This window comes from Barbus barbus (assembly GCF_936440315.1).
Source record: "Barbus barbus genome assembly, chromosome: 29".
In the NCBI taxonomy this organism is placed as follows: domain Eukaryota; kingdom Metazoa; phylum Chordata; class Actinopteri; order Cypriniformes; family Cyprinidae; genus Barbus; species Barbus barbus.
The window spans coordinates 30,741,096-30,756,256 of record NC_136757.1 but is presented as its reverse complement, the minus strand read 5'-3'; the positions used below and the strand labels follow the sequence as shown (position 1 = coordinate 30,756,256).

The window sequence follows — 15,161 nt, the reverse complement described above, 5'->3', positions numbered from 1 at the left end:
TGCCTCCATGTCCTGCAGAGCGCGCTTTAGCTTCCACTCTCTGCACAAACTTGGCTAGCGCACAGGTTTAACGTTTAAACATTGTTATATACTTGAACTGTTTTAGTATATCTATAGATTTTATTTTAGGCGTGATGATATGAGAAGGCTAAATTGATCAAACATAGGTTATGATCAGCTCATGCAGCTGGCCACTTGGTCGTTACTTTAAAAAAACAAACTTATAGGCTATTTAACGAACAAAAATGCTCCAAATGTTTTTCTAAATTAACTTAATAAAACAACCAAACAAAATATAATCATTTTGCCATTACACACAAAACTGAAGTATTTTAATAGCCGAAACAGTAGTATAAACTGTTTTAGGAGAAGGGGAAAAAAAAAAGACGGGCTCGGGTCGGTAATTCTGATAAGCTGTCGGACGTGGGCCGGGCTAGGGCCTAAATTTGAGGCCCATGCAGGGCTCTATCTCAGATCATTATCTAGTCTTGTGTAAACTCCATATAGCTAAAACTGTAAATTCTTCACCTTGTTACAAGTATGGTAGAACCATCACCTTTACCACAAAAGACTGCTTTGTAAGTAATCTTCCTGATTTATCTCAATTCCTCAGCATATCCAACAGTGCAGAAAAACTTGATGTAACAAACTACGGACTCTCTCTTTTCTAGCACTTAAGATACGGTTGCTCCCAGGGGGGGACTGGCCATCTGGACATTCTGGAGAAGTCCAGAAACATATCTAAATTGCGACCTATGCTCTCAACGTCAAATGCAGAAATACAAATTCATGCGTTTATGACCTCAAGGTTAGACTATTGTAATGCTTTATTGGGTGGTTGTTCTTCACGCTTGATCAACAAACTACAGCTGGTCCAAAATGCAGCAGCTAGAGTCCTTACTAGAACCAGGAAGTATGACCAATGGTAATAATCTAGATTTGCTCTGTTTGAGAGAAACATGGCTAAAACCAGATGAATACATTACTTTAAATGAGTCCACCCCCCAAGATTACTGCTATAAAAATGAGCCATGTCCGAAAGGTAAAGGGGGAGGTGTTGCTACAATTTATAGCAATATTCTCAGTATTTCTCAGAGGGCAGGCTTTAAGTATAACTCATTTGAAGTTATGGTGCTGCGTATAACATAATCTAGAGAAACACGTGTTAGTGATAAATCCCCTGTGATGTTTGTACTAGCTACTTATACAGGCCACCAGGGCACCACCCAGACTTTATTAAAGAATTTACTGATTTTCTATCTGAGTTAGTACTGGCTGCAGATAAAGTCTTAATTGTTAGCGATTTTAATATCCATGTTGATATTGAAAAAGATGCATTAGGATCAGCATTCATAGACATTCTGAACTCTATTGGGGTTAGACAACACGTTTCAGGACCTACTCATTGTCGAAATCATACCCTAGATTTAATACTGTCACATGGAATTGATGTTAGTGGTGTTGAAATTCTGCAGCAAAGCGATGATATCTCAGATCATTATCTAGTCTTGTGTAAACTCCATATAGCTAAAACTGTAAATTAATATATCGATCACAAGTGCAGTACGGAGTACCTCAAGGCTCAGTACTTGCAGAGGTGTCAAGTAACGAAGTACAAATACTTCGTTACCTTACTTAAGTAGAAATTTTGGGTATCTATACTTTACTGGAGTAATTATTTTTCAGCCAACTTTTTACTTCTACTCCTTACATTTTAAAAATAGCCTCGTTACTCCTATTTCATTTCGGCTCGTTTTCATTCCGGCTTGTCATCGTCATGGGCGTTGCTAGGCCATTTTTAGGGGGGCTTTAGCACCCCTAAATTTCCCCCTAAAAATCTTGCGATTCTTCCCCTTTAAATTTGAAACGTCAGCAGACTTCGGCTCCTCCCCATCTTTCTGCGCGTTCTTCAATCCACAGACTGCGGTGGCGCAGAGGAGAGGACAAGGTGTGTGTTTATCGATAGATTGTTATAATATCTACATCTGTGCAGTTCTTTGTCTTAAATACAGTTTACAAAAAGTCATGGGAGAGCAATCGGTTTCCAATCTTCTGTAAAGTTTCCGCTGCATTCACCACTCATCACACCACAGCTGTTTCCTTCAGCGAAAGCCCTTAACACATTATACGCATACTTTATAAAACGATCACGTTATTGATATTTTCATTTGAAAATTTAGCTTTCGATATAGAACTTAATATTACAGTGCATGTGGCATTAACTCCCATACAGTTATGCATAGGAGTGATTAAAGACAGACAGCACTCAGTCAGTGCACTCATTTTAATTGCATATCAGAGTGATTGACAGAGATTGAAACATTGTGTGTCCTTCTCACAGACTGCTTCGGTTTTGCGCTTTTTTTTTTTTTTTTTACTTTTAAAAGTTAATCACAGCACCCACATAGTTTAATCCATTGTCCAGCCGTATAGCTGTGTTGTTTATATTGCTAATATGGATAGTCAGTGTAAGTTTAAAGTGATATGATGTTTTATGTTTACAATTTTCTGTTTGTACTTGAGCATAGAAAAAGATTTGTACTAGTAATGCAAACAGTAACATTTTTGGTTTGTACAGTAAACAGGTGTGTGTGTGTGTGTGTGTGTGTGTGTGAGATCAGGTAGACTTGTATTTGGCTTGTACTCGGATGTTATACCCATCTATGCAATACAGTGGAATACTGCAATAAGTTTAGTATACCATCCTACCCTATTAATACATTTTGTAAATATTTATTTTTTATTATTATACCATCATTGGGGGCTGAGCCCCCCTAAAATGAAAATCCTAGCATCGCCCTTGGTCATCGCTCAAAAAAATAAAAACCTATCCAGATAAATCGCGCCATCCGGATAGAGTGAATTGTGGTTGGATGAGAATATAAACCTATACCATTCCGACACCCTATTGGTTTGTACGCGATCCATCGCACCTGCACATGACACGAATCACGTCACACTCAAAAAAGATTATTTCTTAAAAGTTATTATTTCTCCACTACTGGCTCATTTATCAAACGGGTGCTTTCTCTTCGTCCGTTGTCCTCACAGATTCCTGCAGCTAAGCTTGGATGTACATTTACATTCCAATAAAGGTCATTGATGACATGCCTCTGAAGTTTGACTTTTTGCACCATTACAATACTTACAGGCAACTAGTCATCATATCTTCCGCTCCATGAAACACGTTAATGCTCAGTAGTACACATATATGGTTTTTTAATGTATTTGCATTGTACTAAAATTCATTTTCAGTGGGCACATATCCGGCTGAAACAGGTAGCCTAGTGCATCCCACATTTTTCAACATTAACATTTTAATATAACATTATAGTCATTATGGCCTTTAGAAAAATGTTTTTTTGAGGAGGTGGGGTAGTGCACAATAGGCCTCTGTGCCGCGGCCTAAGCTTTTGTCCTTAATGGCATTTTTTTTCCCTTCCATTACTTTTACACTTTAAGTAGTTTTGAAACCAGTTCTTTTACACTTGAGTAAAAAACTTGAGTTGATACTTCAACTTCTACAAAGTCTTTTTAAACCCTAGTATCTATACTTCTACTTGAGTAATGAATGTGAATACTTTTGACACCACTGAGTAGTAGGGCCGTTACTTTTCACGCTTTACATGTTACCCTTGGGAGATATTATCAGGAGACATGGTGTTAGCTTTCACTGTTATGCTGATGATACTCAGCTCTATATTTCTTCGCGGCCCGGTGAAACACACCAAATTGAGAAACTAACGGAATGCATAGTCGATATAAAAAAACTGGATGACGAGTAACTTCTTACAGCTAAATTCTGAAAAAACAGAGGTGTTAATTATCAGACCTAAAAAGCTAGAGTCCTTACTACAACCAGGAAGTACGACCATATTAGCCCAGTGAAAGTTTAAAGTTGAAAGTTTACTCCGGGCATGTGTGCTATAAAGAACAGTCACATCCTTGTTTTGTTACATTTGCACACAGACATCAGATGAGCATTTTAGAGCATGTGTGTGTGTACTGGTATTCACTACATTATGGAACCAAATGTCCCCACAAGGAAACAAGCTTATAAATCAAAGAACGAAGTGTTTTGAAAGCATCAGAGTTTTGTGTGAGGTATAGGTTAGGGGATAGAAAACAGTCTGTACAGTACAAAAACCATTACGCCTATGGAATGAACCCATAAAACGTGAACACCTGTGTGTCAGAGTAAGTTGCTGAAGCAGTGGCATTTGATGCATGACTGTAATGAAGTCAGCAGCGCTCATCACCAAACATTCAGCATAAAACAAACAGCACTGTGGTCAGGATTCAGTTCGGAAAGGCTGCCACCTACCTCAAAGATCAATGAATGAATGATGCATTTATATAGCGCTTTGTGTATTGCTGTGCACCCAAAGCACTTTACAATCATGGGGGGGGGGGGGGGGGGGGGGGGATGATGCGACGGCAGCCACAGTACAACGGTGCCAGTGAGCTCAAGGGTAGACAAGGGCCAGTAGAGGGAATTTGACCAGGACACCAGGGTTACACCCCTACACTTTACGAGAAGTGCCATTGGATTTTTAATGACCACAGAGAGTTAGGACCTCGGTTTAATGTCTCATCCGAAAGACGGTGCTCTTTTTGACAGCATAGTGTCCCCGTCACTATACCGGAGCGTTAGGACCCACACAGACCACAGGGTGAGCACGCCCTGTTGGCCTCACTAACACTTCTTCCAACAGCAACCTAGTTTTCACCGGAAGTCTCCCATCCAGGTACTGACCAGCTCAACCCTGCTTAGCTTCAGTGGGCAACCGGTCTTGGGCTGCAGGGTGATATGGCTGTGGCATATCAAGAGTGCTAGTGAAGAACGCTTCGATACAGAAAACTCAAGAAAAATCAGCACAAGCTTCATACACAAAACATTTCATCATGAGAAAAAGAGTCTGCAAACAGTTTCAGCATTTGCTACCAATCCTTCTTTATTTATAATAAAGGAAAAGTAGGCCAATTAGCGAGAAAGACAATGAGTGTTTGCTAGTGTAGGAGCAGGCGACGGCATCTGATGTCTTTGGTCCGAACCGGAGCAGAAGGAACGAGACTGTCAAAGCGCAAGACTGAAGGCACTTGATTACAGCGGTCTCAGATCGTTTTGGAAAAAAACAGAAACGAGTCTCTCTCTCCATACGCGAGGAAGAACAGAAGTTGCTTGATGATAACAGAGTTCAATCAGAGAACTAATAAATCGCACTACATACAAGGCCGGAGTCTACAAAACATTATACATATAGTTTACATATATACAGGATTGAGCGGAGAAGAGCGACGTGAAACTTTCAGAAACTAAAGAGAGACACACAGACAGACTCGCTGTCAGCAACCCAATCCAGACAGAACAGCTCTCCCGGACGTCCCAGCATGCACAGCGCAGATGCTTTCCCACCAGAGTGTTTCAGGAGGAGGCTGACAGCGAGCGCAGCGTGAAATGAGAGCGTGAGGTATATCGTGAGCGTGAAGACTCATGCGTTAGCACCCGACACGCCGGCTTCAATCGACTCTGCCTTAGTGTTGATCATCCGAGAAGCGACTGACCGTTTGAAAGAGGAAGCCAACGAGCAAACACTCACCACAGGAACTACTGAGACTAACACTGAACGCTAATGTGACAAGAGAAGACAGAAGAAAGAAGAGCAGCTCAACGGATGTAAACTTGACTTTCTCTTCATCGGACAGCTGTGTGTGTGTGTCACGGGCCGTGCGTCCGCGGCTGCCTCTGTGGAAGGCCGTTGTGGGCGGGTCGATCCGAGCGATGAGGAGTGGGAGGAGCCTCTCGTGCTACTGGTCGGCTGGGAGTCGAGGTCGCTTTGATAGCGGTAGCCGCTGCGGCCGGGGTTTCGCTCGGGGTGCGTGTTTCCGTTATATCGCTGAGTGCCCTGGTAGCCCTGAATGAAGCGTCTGTTGCCCTGGAAAACCTGCGAGGCAGAGAGACAGACAGCAGATGAGCAGGAGCTCAGGGCGGCGTGATAAACGAGCGCACGCGGTCAACTCACCTGTTTATGCGGCACGCTGGGGCGGCCCGTGTACGCCGAGGCCTGGTGCTGGAGCTCAGGGGGAGGCGGGGCTTTGGCAGGGGCAGAGCCTGTGACGGAGGAGGAGGTGGAGCTGCAACGAGAACGGCTAGAGTAGCCCGTCTGAGGATGATACACTGCAGACACACACACAGACAATCAGTCATCTGAACGCTTCATGTGTCCAATTATATGAAAGTGTCATGTTCAGGGTTGCCAGGTCCCTGAAACACTTCCAGCTCAAATCCCCCCAAAGGGACTGAAAACTAACCCAATTTTCCCCGTCCAATTAGAGTTGCGCGATTCCCATAAAGGGTCTTAAAACAAATGTTTTGATATCGTTTGCTTTCTGTTTTAAATCTTTAGATTATTTTAGCATTTTTATATGCATATTTAATTACTTAACCTGTATTTTATTCCTCCTCAGTTACTTTAAGTTTGGTTCTCTTACTTTTCTTTTACTCTTTGATTTTGATTTTCAGCACTTTGCTTGAGAATTGTTTAAAATCGGAGCTATAAATATGAATAAGACTGACACAATGTGATAATCTGACATAGCCATCCACAAATGTATTATTTTCACCATACACATTGTTTTAAAGCAGCTTTCCAGAAAACCAGGATGTCACTGTTCGTTTATACCTTTATAACATTTAGCACATTAGATTTAGCAGACTAAAATCCCATCTCAAAATAAGTTTTTCTTTAAAATACATTTTGATTTTTTTTTGTCTACAGATCATTTTGGCACGCGTGGTGTATTATATAAGCGGCTCTGCAATCTCTCCCGCGGCTGCATGGAAAACTGCAGTCTGGCAACACTGTTCCCATTCACAAACCCACCTGATCCAAACGACATGATGCTGCTCTTCAGAGGCTCCACATCATGGGAGAACTTCACAGCTTTACCCAGATCCTCGTCATACTTGCGCTCACTGACAAAGTGCTGGAGAGAGAGAGAGACGCGCATTAGATGGCTGCAAATGAAGGGTGAGGATTTACACTGCTGTGTGTGTGTGTACCTTGATGTCAGCCCGTAGCTCAGTGAGCTGCTCCTCTGTCAGTGATGCTGATTGGTCAGCCAGTCTCTTCAGTTCTTCTGCTCTCTTCTGACGGCCGTCCAGAATCGCCACTGTCACGAGAACACACACCTGATCAGCCTCAGTGAACAGCACACACAGTGATCTCTCAGTGACTCCCTGTTAGCGTTCCTGCTCAATGACACACGTGATTCTGAGCCAATGCAGTTTATTAGGACACACATGTATGAGTCTTCTCTCGATGGGTGAGGTTTAAGGGGCTGATCGAGAGCCCAGAAAGCACCAGCATGAAACACTACAGTGGGTTTTGTTTGCTGTTTTCTTTTATGGCGTGTCAAGTTTTTTTGGCCATTTTTTCAGACCCTATGATTTGAGATGCGGAAAATGCAGACAGAATTGTGGAATGCAGTCATAAAAACGGATTTTAATGTATAACGCGGAATGTCACTGAATTGGTCAAACTGGATGAATTAATCAAAAGTAGGTCATTACACTTGAATTAAAATAATGATATAGACCAGTTTCTGTAAATGTTAAGCCACATAAAACACTATTTAAATATGAATTCTTTGTTCTCTGCATCGGTGTGAATTAATGGTGCAGACGCGCGTTTTGTTTACTACACGGTGATTTCAGCGTCTGTCGTCTCACTAAATAAGGACATAAATACATGAACAACCTCCAGAACTGCTCTGAGATTCACTTCATGAGCTTTTTATGGTTTCATTGGAGAGAAACTATATCATATACACTCAGAAACTTAAAAGGTATTCATGGCAACCCATCAAATTAAAAGTTCGGTTTAACGAAGACATCACGCTGGATATATATTAATCTACTATTGTTCAGTAGAATTTACTACTACTAAAATGATCAAAACTTTAAAAGGAATAATCACAAAACATTTCTTCCATGTTTTAATTTTAATAGTAAATCCCCATTGTTTGCAAAAAACTTTTACACAACACAATTTAAGGAAAATAAAATTCATAAGGCCACTGTAAGAATTAATTGGAATTAAGTTGTTTTTATGCATTCAAATAATTAGACAAAACACAGAATTTGATTAATAAAATTTAATTTAACCATTTAAAAAGGAGTCTAGAAAAATTAAGATGGAAAATAAATAAATAAATTATATATGGAAAAAAATAAAAATAACGGTGAAAGCCATACTTGAGTTATTAATTTACAACAGAAACCAAATAAGAAATAAGCAAACCAAGTTAATTTATATTAATTTGCTTAAAAACCTTTAGCAGTATATCAACAGAATTAAATTAGTGTTTAGAGGCCATTGTCTGTCAAACATTCGTGTAATGTCCTATCCTGCATCATGTGTAAATTATGTGTTCTCAATTGTTATTAAAGGAAAAGCCCTTCTTGTCAATACAGAGTTGTTTTTATGCATTCGTCCCATTCCAGTGCCATTTATTTCTGGCATGCATATTTCACATATTTCAAAGGTAGTGTGTGTGTAGCAGTGCTGTTGGTTCTACTCACTGGCTTCTGCTTTGACTTTGTCCATCTCAGCGAACAGCGCCACCTCTCGATCCATGAGACTGAACAGAGAGCAGAAACAGTTAGAGACAAGCCCATCTCAGGCTGAAGAGCACCTCAATGCATTCAGAACTGCTGAGAAGGTTTGACTGTGTCTGTTCACTAAAGCTTGGCATAAACGTGCTGCTGGTCATTATATTCGTAAAATATAAATTAATGATTTCTTTAACTCCGTTTCAGTAGTTTGGTGCTGATTTATAATGCCATCTGAATGACTGACATTCACGTGAGATATAGACTCAACAGTGCTCAGTATATATTTTTACTCATTGGCTGCTGTTTCTGTAGTGTTTGGTAATGCGAATACTGAAAATTAGACGACAGAACACTTTTCATTGTGCATTTACTAATGAAGACAACAGGAGAATTACTACTTTTACAGTCAAAGAAGCAGAAAAGGACCAAAGACAAAAGCTGAGCATAAAAGGAAAATGCTCTAAAAATCACTCTTGTATAATTGTATATAATCTTTATAACTGGCATAAAAAGCTGATCCACACTGATAGATGGCAGTACACCATCAAACACCACTGTGGCATCGGTGCTTAAAATACAAGAACAGCAATGCTAACGCTACGCTGAAGAACTACTGAATGCACCTTTAAGGCAACATGAACAAAACAGTCGCAATTATTTAATCATCAGTCCAAATGCCTAACAGTGACTGCCTTTAGTTGTGTGTATGAGTATGAGTATGAGTGTGTGTGTGTGTGTGTGTGTGTGTGTGTGTGTGTGTGTGTGTGTGTGTGTGTGTGTGTGTGTGTGTGTGTGTGTGTGTGTGTGTGTGTGTGTGTGTGTGTGTGTGTGTGTGTGTGTGTGTGTGTGTGTGTGTGTGAGTGAGTGAGTGAGTGAGTGAGTGAGTGAGAGAGAGAGAGAGAGAGAGAGAGAGAGAGAGAGAGAGAGAGAGAGAGAGAGAGTGAGAGAGAGAGCGTGTGAGTGCGCGAGAGTGTGAGTGTGCGTGAGTGAGAGTACGTATGAGAGTGTGTGCGTGCGCGAGCGTGCGTGCGAGAGTGTGTGAGTGAGCATGTGTGTGTGCGTATTTGGGATAAAACTTCAATAGAAAAACTAAAACTAGAAAGTATCAAAAACATTTTAGGGGTCCACAGAGGTACGTCCAATGATGCCTGCAGAGCTGAATTAGGCTTATACCCCCTGAAGATTGAGATCCAGAAGAGATGTGTTCAGTTCTGGCATCACCTCCATCGATCTGATCCTGATTCAATCCGATATAAAGTCCTCCTCGCCAATGAAACCTCAGCAGAATCTCATCCTCTAAACACGCTCGCTTTTCAGCTAGTCCATAAAACCCAGCTCCTCACTGAATACAGCTTCAACCCCAAAACCATTATTAAAGAAATTGGAAAAAAACTAAAAAAAAAAAAAAAAAGACACTCATGATGACTCTCTAAAAATATACTTTGATCTTCAAAATGTGTGAGTGTGTGTGCGCACGAGTGTGTGAGTGAGTGAGTGTGTGTGTGAGTGTGTGTGAGAGAGTGTTTGAGATACCAGCTCTGCAGCTCAGTAAACGTCTGCTTCATCCTCTTGATGGAGGAGTCCATCTCGTCTTTCACCACGACTCTGTAGCGTGACAGGGAGGCAGCACATCGCTGCAGGTCCTTCACAGAGCGATCAACGTTTGGCCCTGGGAAGACAAGCATTTACAACACCAGATCTTCACATACACGTGAACACACAAGCACTTTCAACAGCGCTTTCACGAGCCCCAAAAACTCCCGCCATTTGGTAAACATCTGGTACCAGTCAGAGGCTTGGACACACTTTTCACTAACCAACGTCTGTGTGTGTTCCTCCGTCACCAGTGTTTAAAGTTACAAGACACCATCCCCCAGCACTTTGGAGAATCAACAACTGGCAGATGACCTGAATTAGTTCTACTGCAGGTTTGAAAAAACACCCCACACCCGCCCTGAACACCGCTCCACACAACCATTAACACCTCCAGCAACCCTCCTCTCCCCAACACCTGCAATTCAGTTCAGTGAAGATGACGTGCGCCAGGTCTTCAGAAGGAACAAAAGCAGGAAAGCACCAGGCCGCCTGTGGCGGAGTATAATTGTTTCAGCAAGTCCTGTGGCAGGTTGAACTTCCTCAGCTGGCAAAGGAAGTTCAACCTGCCACAGGACTTGCTGAAACAATTATACTCCGCCATCATTGAATCCATCCTCTGCACTTCAATAACTGTCTGGTTCAGCTCAGCTACCAAATCTGACCTCAGAAGACTACGGAGGGTAGTCCGGACTGCTGAGCGAATCATTGGTACAACCCTCCCCACTCTCCAAGAACTGTACTTATCCAGAGTGAGCAAAAGGGCTGGCAAAATCACTCTGGACCCCTCACATCCAGCACACTCCCTCTTTGAACTGTTACGGTCTGGTCGACGCTACAGAGCTCTGAGCACCAGAACGACCAGACACAGGAACAGTTTCTTCCCTCAGGCAATCCATCTCATGAACACCCAACAATAAACGTGGAACATTTTTTCCATTTCAAATTTGCACATATCAGACCTGTACACACATAATTGTTTATATTATATATTGTGTTTTTGCCATTTTGTACATTGCCTATTTGTAAATTATTATTTTATTATCTGTGTCCTGTTTAGGGATGGGGCCGATCCGATCCAGTATCGGTATCGGGTTCCGATACCAGCTTAATTAACGGATCGGAAATTCCCGATCCAACCTGGAGAAATTTCCGATCCAGAGTTATGTTTTTTTTTTTTTTCTTTTTTTTTTTAAATGCTTTATTTGAACATTCAGTTTACAATGTAAAATAATAAACTAAGAACACAACAATAATTACGAATAACAAAAATATTAAAGTGAAAGAACACACTTCAACAATATCAACGCACAAAACCGATCCAGAGTTATGTCTACAATGCTGTCTGCTGAAATGACGTGTCTGTGACGTGGGCTAGGTGACGTGTCTGTGCTCCAATGAGACACAGAGGGATGACACGCCTCCTTTCAGGAAATCCTCTGCAGTTTGCAGGTAGCAGTTTAAGCATTGAGCGCCATACAACATGTCCGCTGTGTGGAAATATTTTACGGTCGAAACGCCGCAAAGTAAGACAGCAACGTGCAATGTTTGCAAAGCCGTTGTTCCGAGAGGTGGAACCTCCGTTGCGACGTTCAACACTACAAATGTAATTAAACACCTGAAAAAGCACCACTCGAGAGAGCACGAGGACTTTTTAACCAGGGGGGAGAAAGAAGAGAAGAGCCGCCAAGAATCACTTCTGGAATCATTCAAAAAGCAAATTAAACTTCCAGCAGACAACGTAAAAGCCAAAGGGATTACAGAGAAGTTGCTCAACTTCATCGTACTTGATGACCAACCCTTATCGGTGGTGGAAAACGAGGGGTTTCGCAGCCTGATTGAACACTTGCAGCCCAGGTATAGTTTACCGTCCAGGAGATATTTGTCAGAGACGGCGCTACCTGAACTGTACAACAGAGTGTCAACCCAGTTAGCCGATAAGCTAAAAGGAGTTCCAGCCCTGAGCTTTACCACAGATATTTGGACTTCAGATGTCTGCCCAATGTCACTGATAAGTCTCACGGTGCATCGGGTTGATTCAGATACACATAGTCTCTGTAGTGCGGTGCTTCAGGTAAAAAAGTACAGGGGTTCACACAACCGAACTACAATCGCAGCCTCTATTACCGAGATGTTAAATAACTGGGAGATCCATCTGAAAAAGGTGCATGTCATTCTGCGGGACAATGCCAGTAACATGAAAGCTGCTATGGAAGACATGGCAGTTCCTAGTCTGGGATGTTTTGCTCACACGCTGCAGCTTGTTGTGCACGAGGGGCTGATGTCACAACGCAGCGTTAGCGACTCATTAGCAAACAGCAGAAAGATCGTTGCACATTTCAAGCATTCACAACTGGCACAGTCTCGCTTGGAAGATCTGCAGCGTGAAATGCAAGGTGCAGGAACCACGACCACCCCAGCTCGTCTTGTTCAAGATGTGCAGACAAGATGGAACAGCTCTTTCTATATGATCAAGAGCCTTCTGACAGAAAAGCGACCTCTTTGTGCTTATGCTGCCGACCACAACTTACCGGCAACACTGTCAGCCAACGAGTGGGGTTTACTAGAAAAAACAGTGACGGTGCTGGAACCCTTCGAGGAGTTAACGAGGAAAATAAGCTCGGCTACCTCCACCGCAGCCGACGTTATTCCAGCCGTCACCGTTTTAAAACGCCTGCTAGCCGAGGAGAACAGTACTGACAGCGGTATCAAAACAATGAAAAGCACGCTCCTCCAAGCTGTCAGCAGGCGATTTAGCAGCATCGAAAGTGAATCCCTCTACGCTGTTGCCACTTTACTGGACGCTCGATACAAGGACAGGTGAGACATTTTATTAATGCCCTATTTATTAATGTTGTCTAAGAATTGAAAAAGTTATGTCCGAAGTGCCTTGTCTGTGTGGGTCTGTGTGTATGCATACAGGCTACATATATTCTTGCAGCAGCAACATACAAAGTTGTACTCAACCCATTTAATTTTTTCATTTTTTGTGTCAGATTCTTTTCAGGTGGAGAAACTGCCAGGAGGATGGCAAAGGATCTCCTGAAACAAGAACTTGACAAGATGGAGCAAGCACAGCTAAAGGCATCAGCTGAGGGACAAGGAGGGACAAAGGAGGCAGAGCCAGCAGAAAAGGTTGTTCGCATGGAAGCTGGTTCTCCTCCAAGAACAAGTAAGAGTAGCTTCAGCAGTCTATATAACAGAATTCTGGAGGAACATGATGAACCTGCTCAAGGTACCCAGGCAGCAGTTATCCAAATGCAAATGTATTTGAAAGAACCAACAATGAGTGAGCAAGACAGCCCTTTCCAGTACTGGGCAAACAACCATGCTCGCTTTCCTCTCCTTGCTGCTGTTGCAGTAAAGTTCCTGAGTGCCCCTTCAACCAGTGTGGAGAGCGAAAGACTGTTTAGCACGGCATCTAATATTGTGGATGAAAAGAGGAATCGTCTGACAGCAGAGAGAGCAGAAATGCTAATTTTCCTCAAAAAGAACCTGCCAATGTTTAAGTGAGATTTGTTGAAAACCATGTCACTCCCTCAGTCATTTTACTTTTTATTTTATTTTCAAGAATAGTTACACAGACTCTGGGGTTAAGCTTATCCAGGTCACCTTCAATGCCAAACCTCCCATGCTTGAATTGTGCCGTTCAGATGCACACTCTTATTGATAGTGTTTGTGTAAGATGTTTACAGTACACTTATTGCACTTTTATTCAAAATGTTTAACATTTGAAAACCTTATTTTGTTGCTGCTACACAAGCAAGAATTTACTGAATTTATGTTGATCAGATGCACATTGTTCTATTGATAGTGTGAATATTTATTTTTTATTTCAAATATTTGATATTTGAAAACCTTTTTTTTTTATGCTACAAGAGTCAGTGTACTTAATTTGTGTTGATCGGATGAAGCAGCCCTTTGTATTATTTGGAGAGTGGTAGTATGGAAGTTTACCCTTTTATTTCATGTTTGACACTTTAAAACTGCGTTGCTGCCTAGTGGTGATTTATATCTGTGCTGTTTAATTCATATGACAGGGTTTGTTTCTTTGATGGTGTATATTGCACTAGTATCTAGTAATCCTGTCTTGAAATTTAAATAAATATCCATTTAAACCCTTAAAGTTGCATATTTGTTTTCAGGATGGGATTTCTGCCGTTTTCTAACCTCATATACCTCAAGTTGCTTTTTGGGACATACATAAACTTGCTTGTAGAGAAGTTTATTACAGCCTCATAAAATCAACAATAATGATAATAATCATTGTGATATTAAAGCAAATAGAGCTCTGGTATCGGAATAGTATCGGTATCGGCAGATATCCAAATTCAGGTATCGGAATCGGATCGGAAGTGAAAAAATGTGGATCGGTGCATCCCTAGTCCTGTTGCTGTCCCTGTTGCACTGTGGAGCTTGTCACTACAACAAATTCCTCGTATGTGTAAACATACCTGGCCAATAAAGCTCATTCTGATTATTCGGAATAAAACATTCTAAAAGCCTCATGATGATGATGATGATGACAATGTTTGAGATGCATAAAATTTCTTTTTCTGTCACAATTTTTGTCAAGCGCAGTACATAAGTACACATTTGTGTGAAATGCAAGACTTTCCCCGGAACAAAAAAAGGATGTTTCTCTCTCATTTTCCATTCACTTTTAAAAGTACAGATTAAAAACCACACAACGTCAGTGAGAAGCAATCCTTTAACATTAATACATCTTATAACTAAGCGTCAATCCCTTGTAAAACAAGTGTTAGAATAAACCACAGACAAGGCCAAACAGCTGATTCAAACCAATTATACAGGTTATGAAATTATGAATGTTTTGCATTAAGTTGACTCCAGCAGTCTCTCTCACAGCAGAGATTTTAAATAACACTCCAGGTTTTCTGTAGGTTTTATGAAGGTCGATTTAAGACCATGTGAATAAAAGTTAAGGAAT

At 41.5% G+C, this 15,161-nt stretch overlaps 2 protein-coding genes across 2 annotated transcripts in view; one reads left to right on the top strand and one right to left on the bottom strand.

Moving 5' to 3' along the window:
- Positions 1 to 5,610: 5,610 nt before the first annotated feature.
- The window catches only part of LOC306849846 (spermatogenesis-associated serine-rich protein 2-like), a 22,336-nt gene continuing 12,785 nt past the window's right edge, over positions 5,611 to 15,161 (bottom strand). The window contains 7 exon segments of the mRNA XM_079385203.1: positions 5,611 to 5,782; positions 5,784 to 5,945; positions 6,024 to 6,178; positions 6,885 to 6,987; positions 7,064 to 7,173; positions 8,585 to 8,643; positions 10,151 to 10,286. Coding sequence (XP_079241329.1) covers positions 5,720 to 5,782; positions 5,784 to 5,945; positions 6,024 to 6,178; positions 6,885 to 6,987; positions 7,064 to 7,173; positions 8,585 to 8,643; positions 10,151 to 10,286 — 788 coding nt within the window. The 3' untranslated portion in view covers positions 5,611 to 5,719.
- Positions 11,423 to 14,333, top strand: LOC306849369 (zinc finger BED domain-containing protein 4-like). The gene is made up of 2 exons (XM_079384330.1): positions 11,423 to 13,030; positions 13,207 to 14,333. The coding sequence occupies exons 1-2, from the start codon at positions 11,694 to 11,696 to the stop codon at positions 13,721 to 13,723; spliced, it is 1,854 nt and encodes a 617-aa protein (XP_079240456.1). The 5' UTR covers positions 11,423 to 11,693; the 3' UTR covers positions 13,724 to 14,333.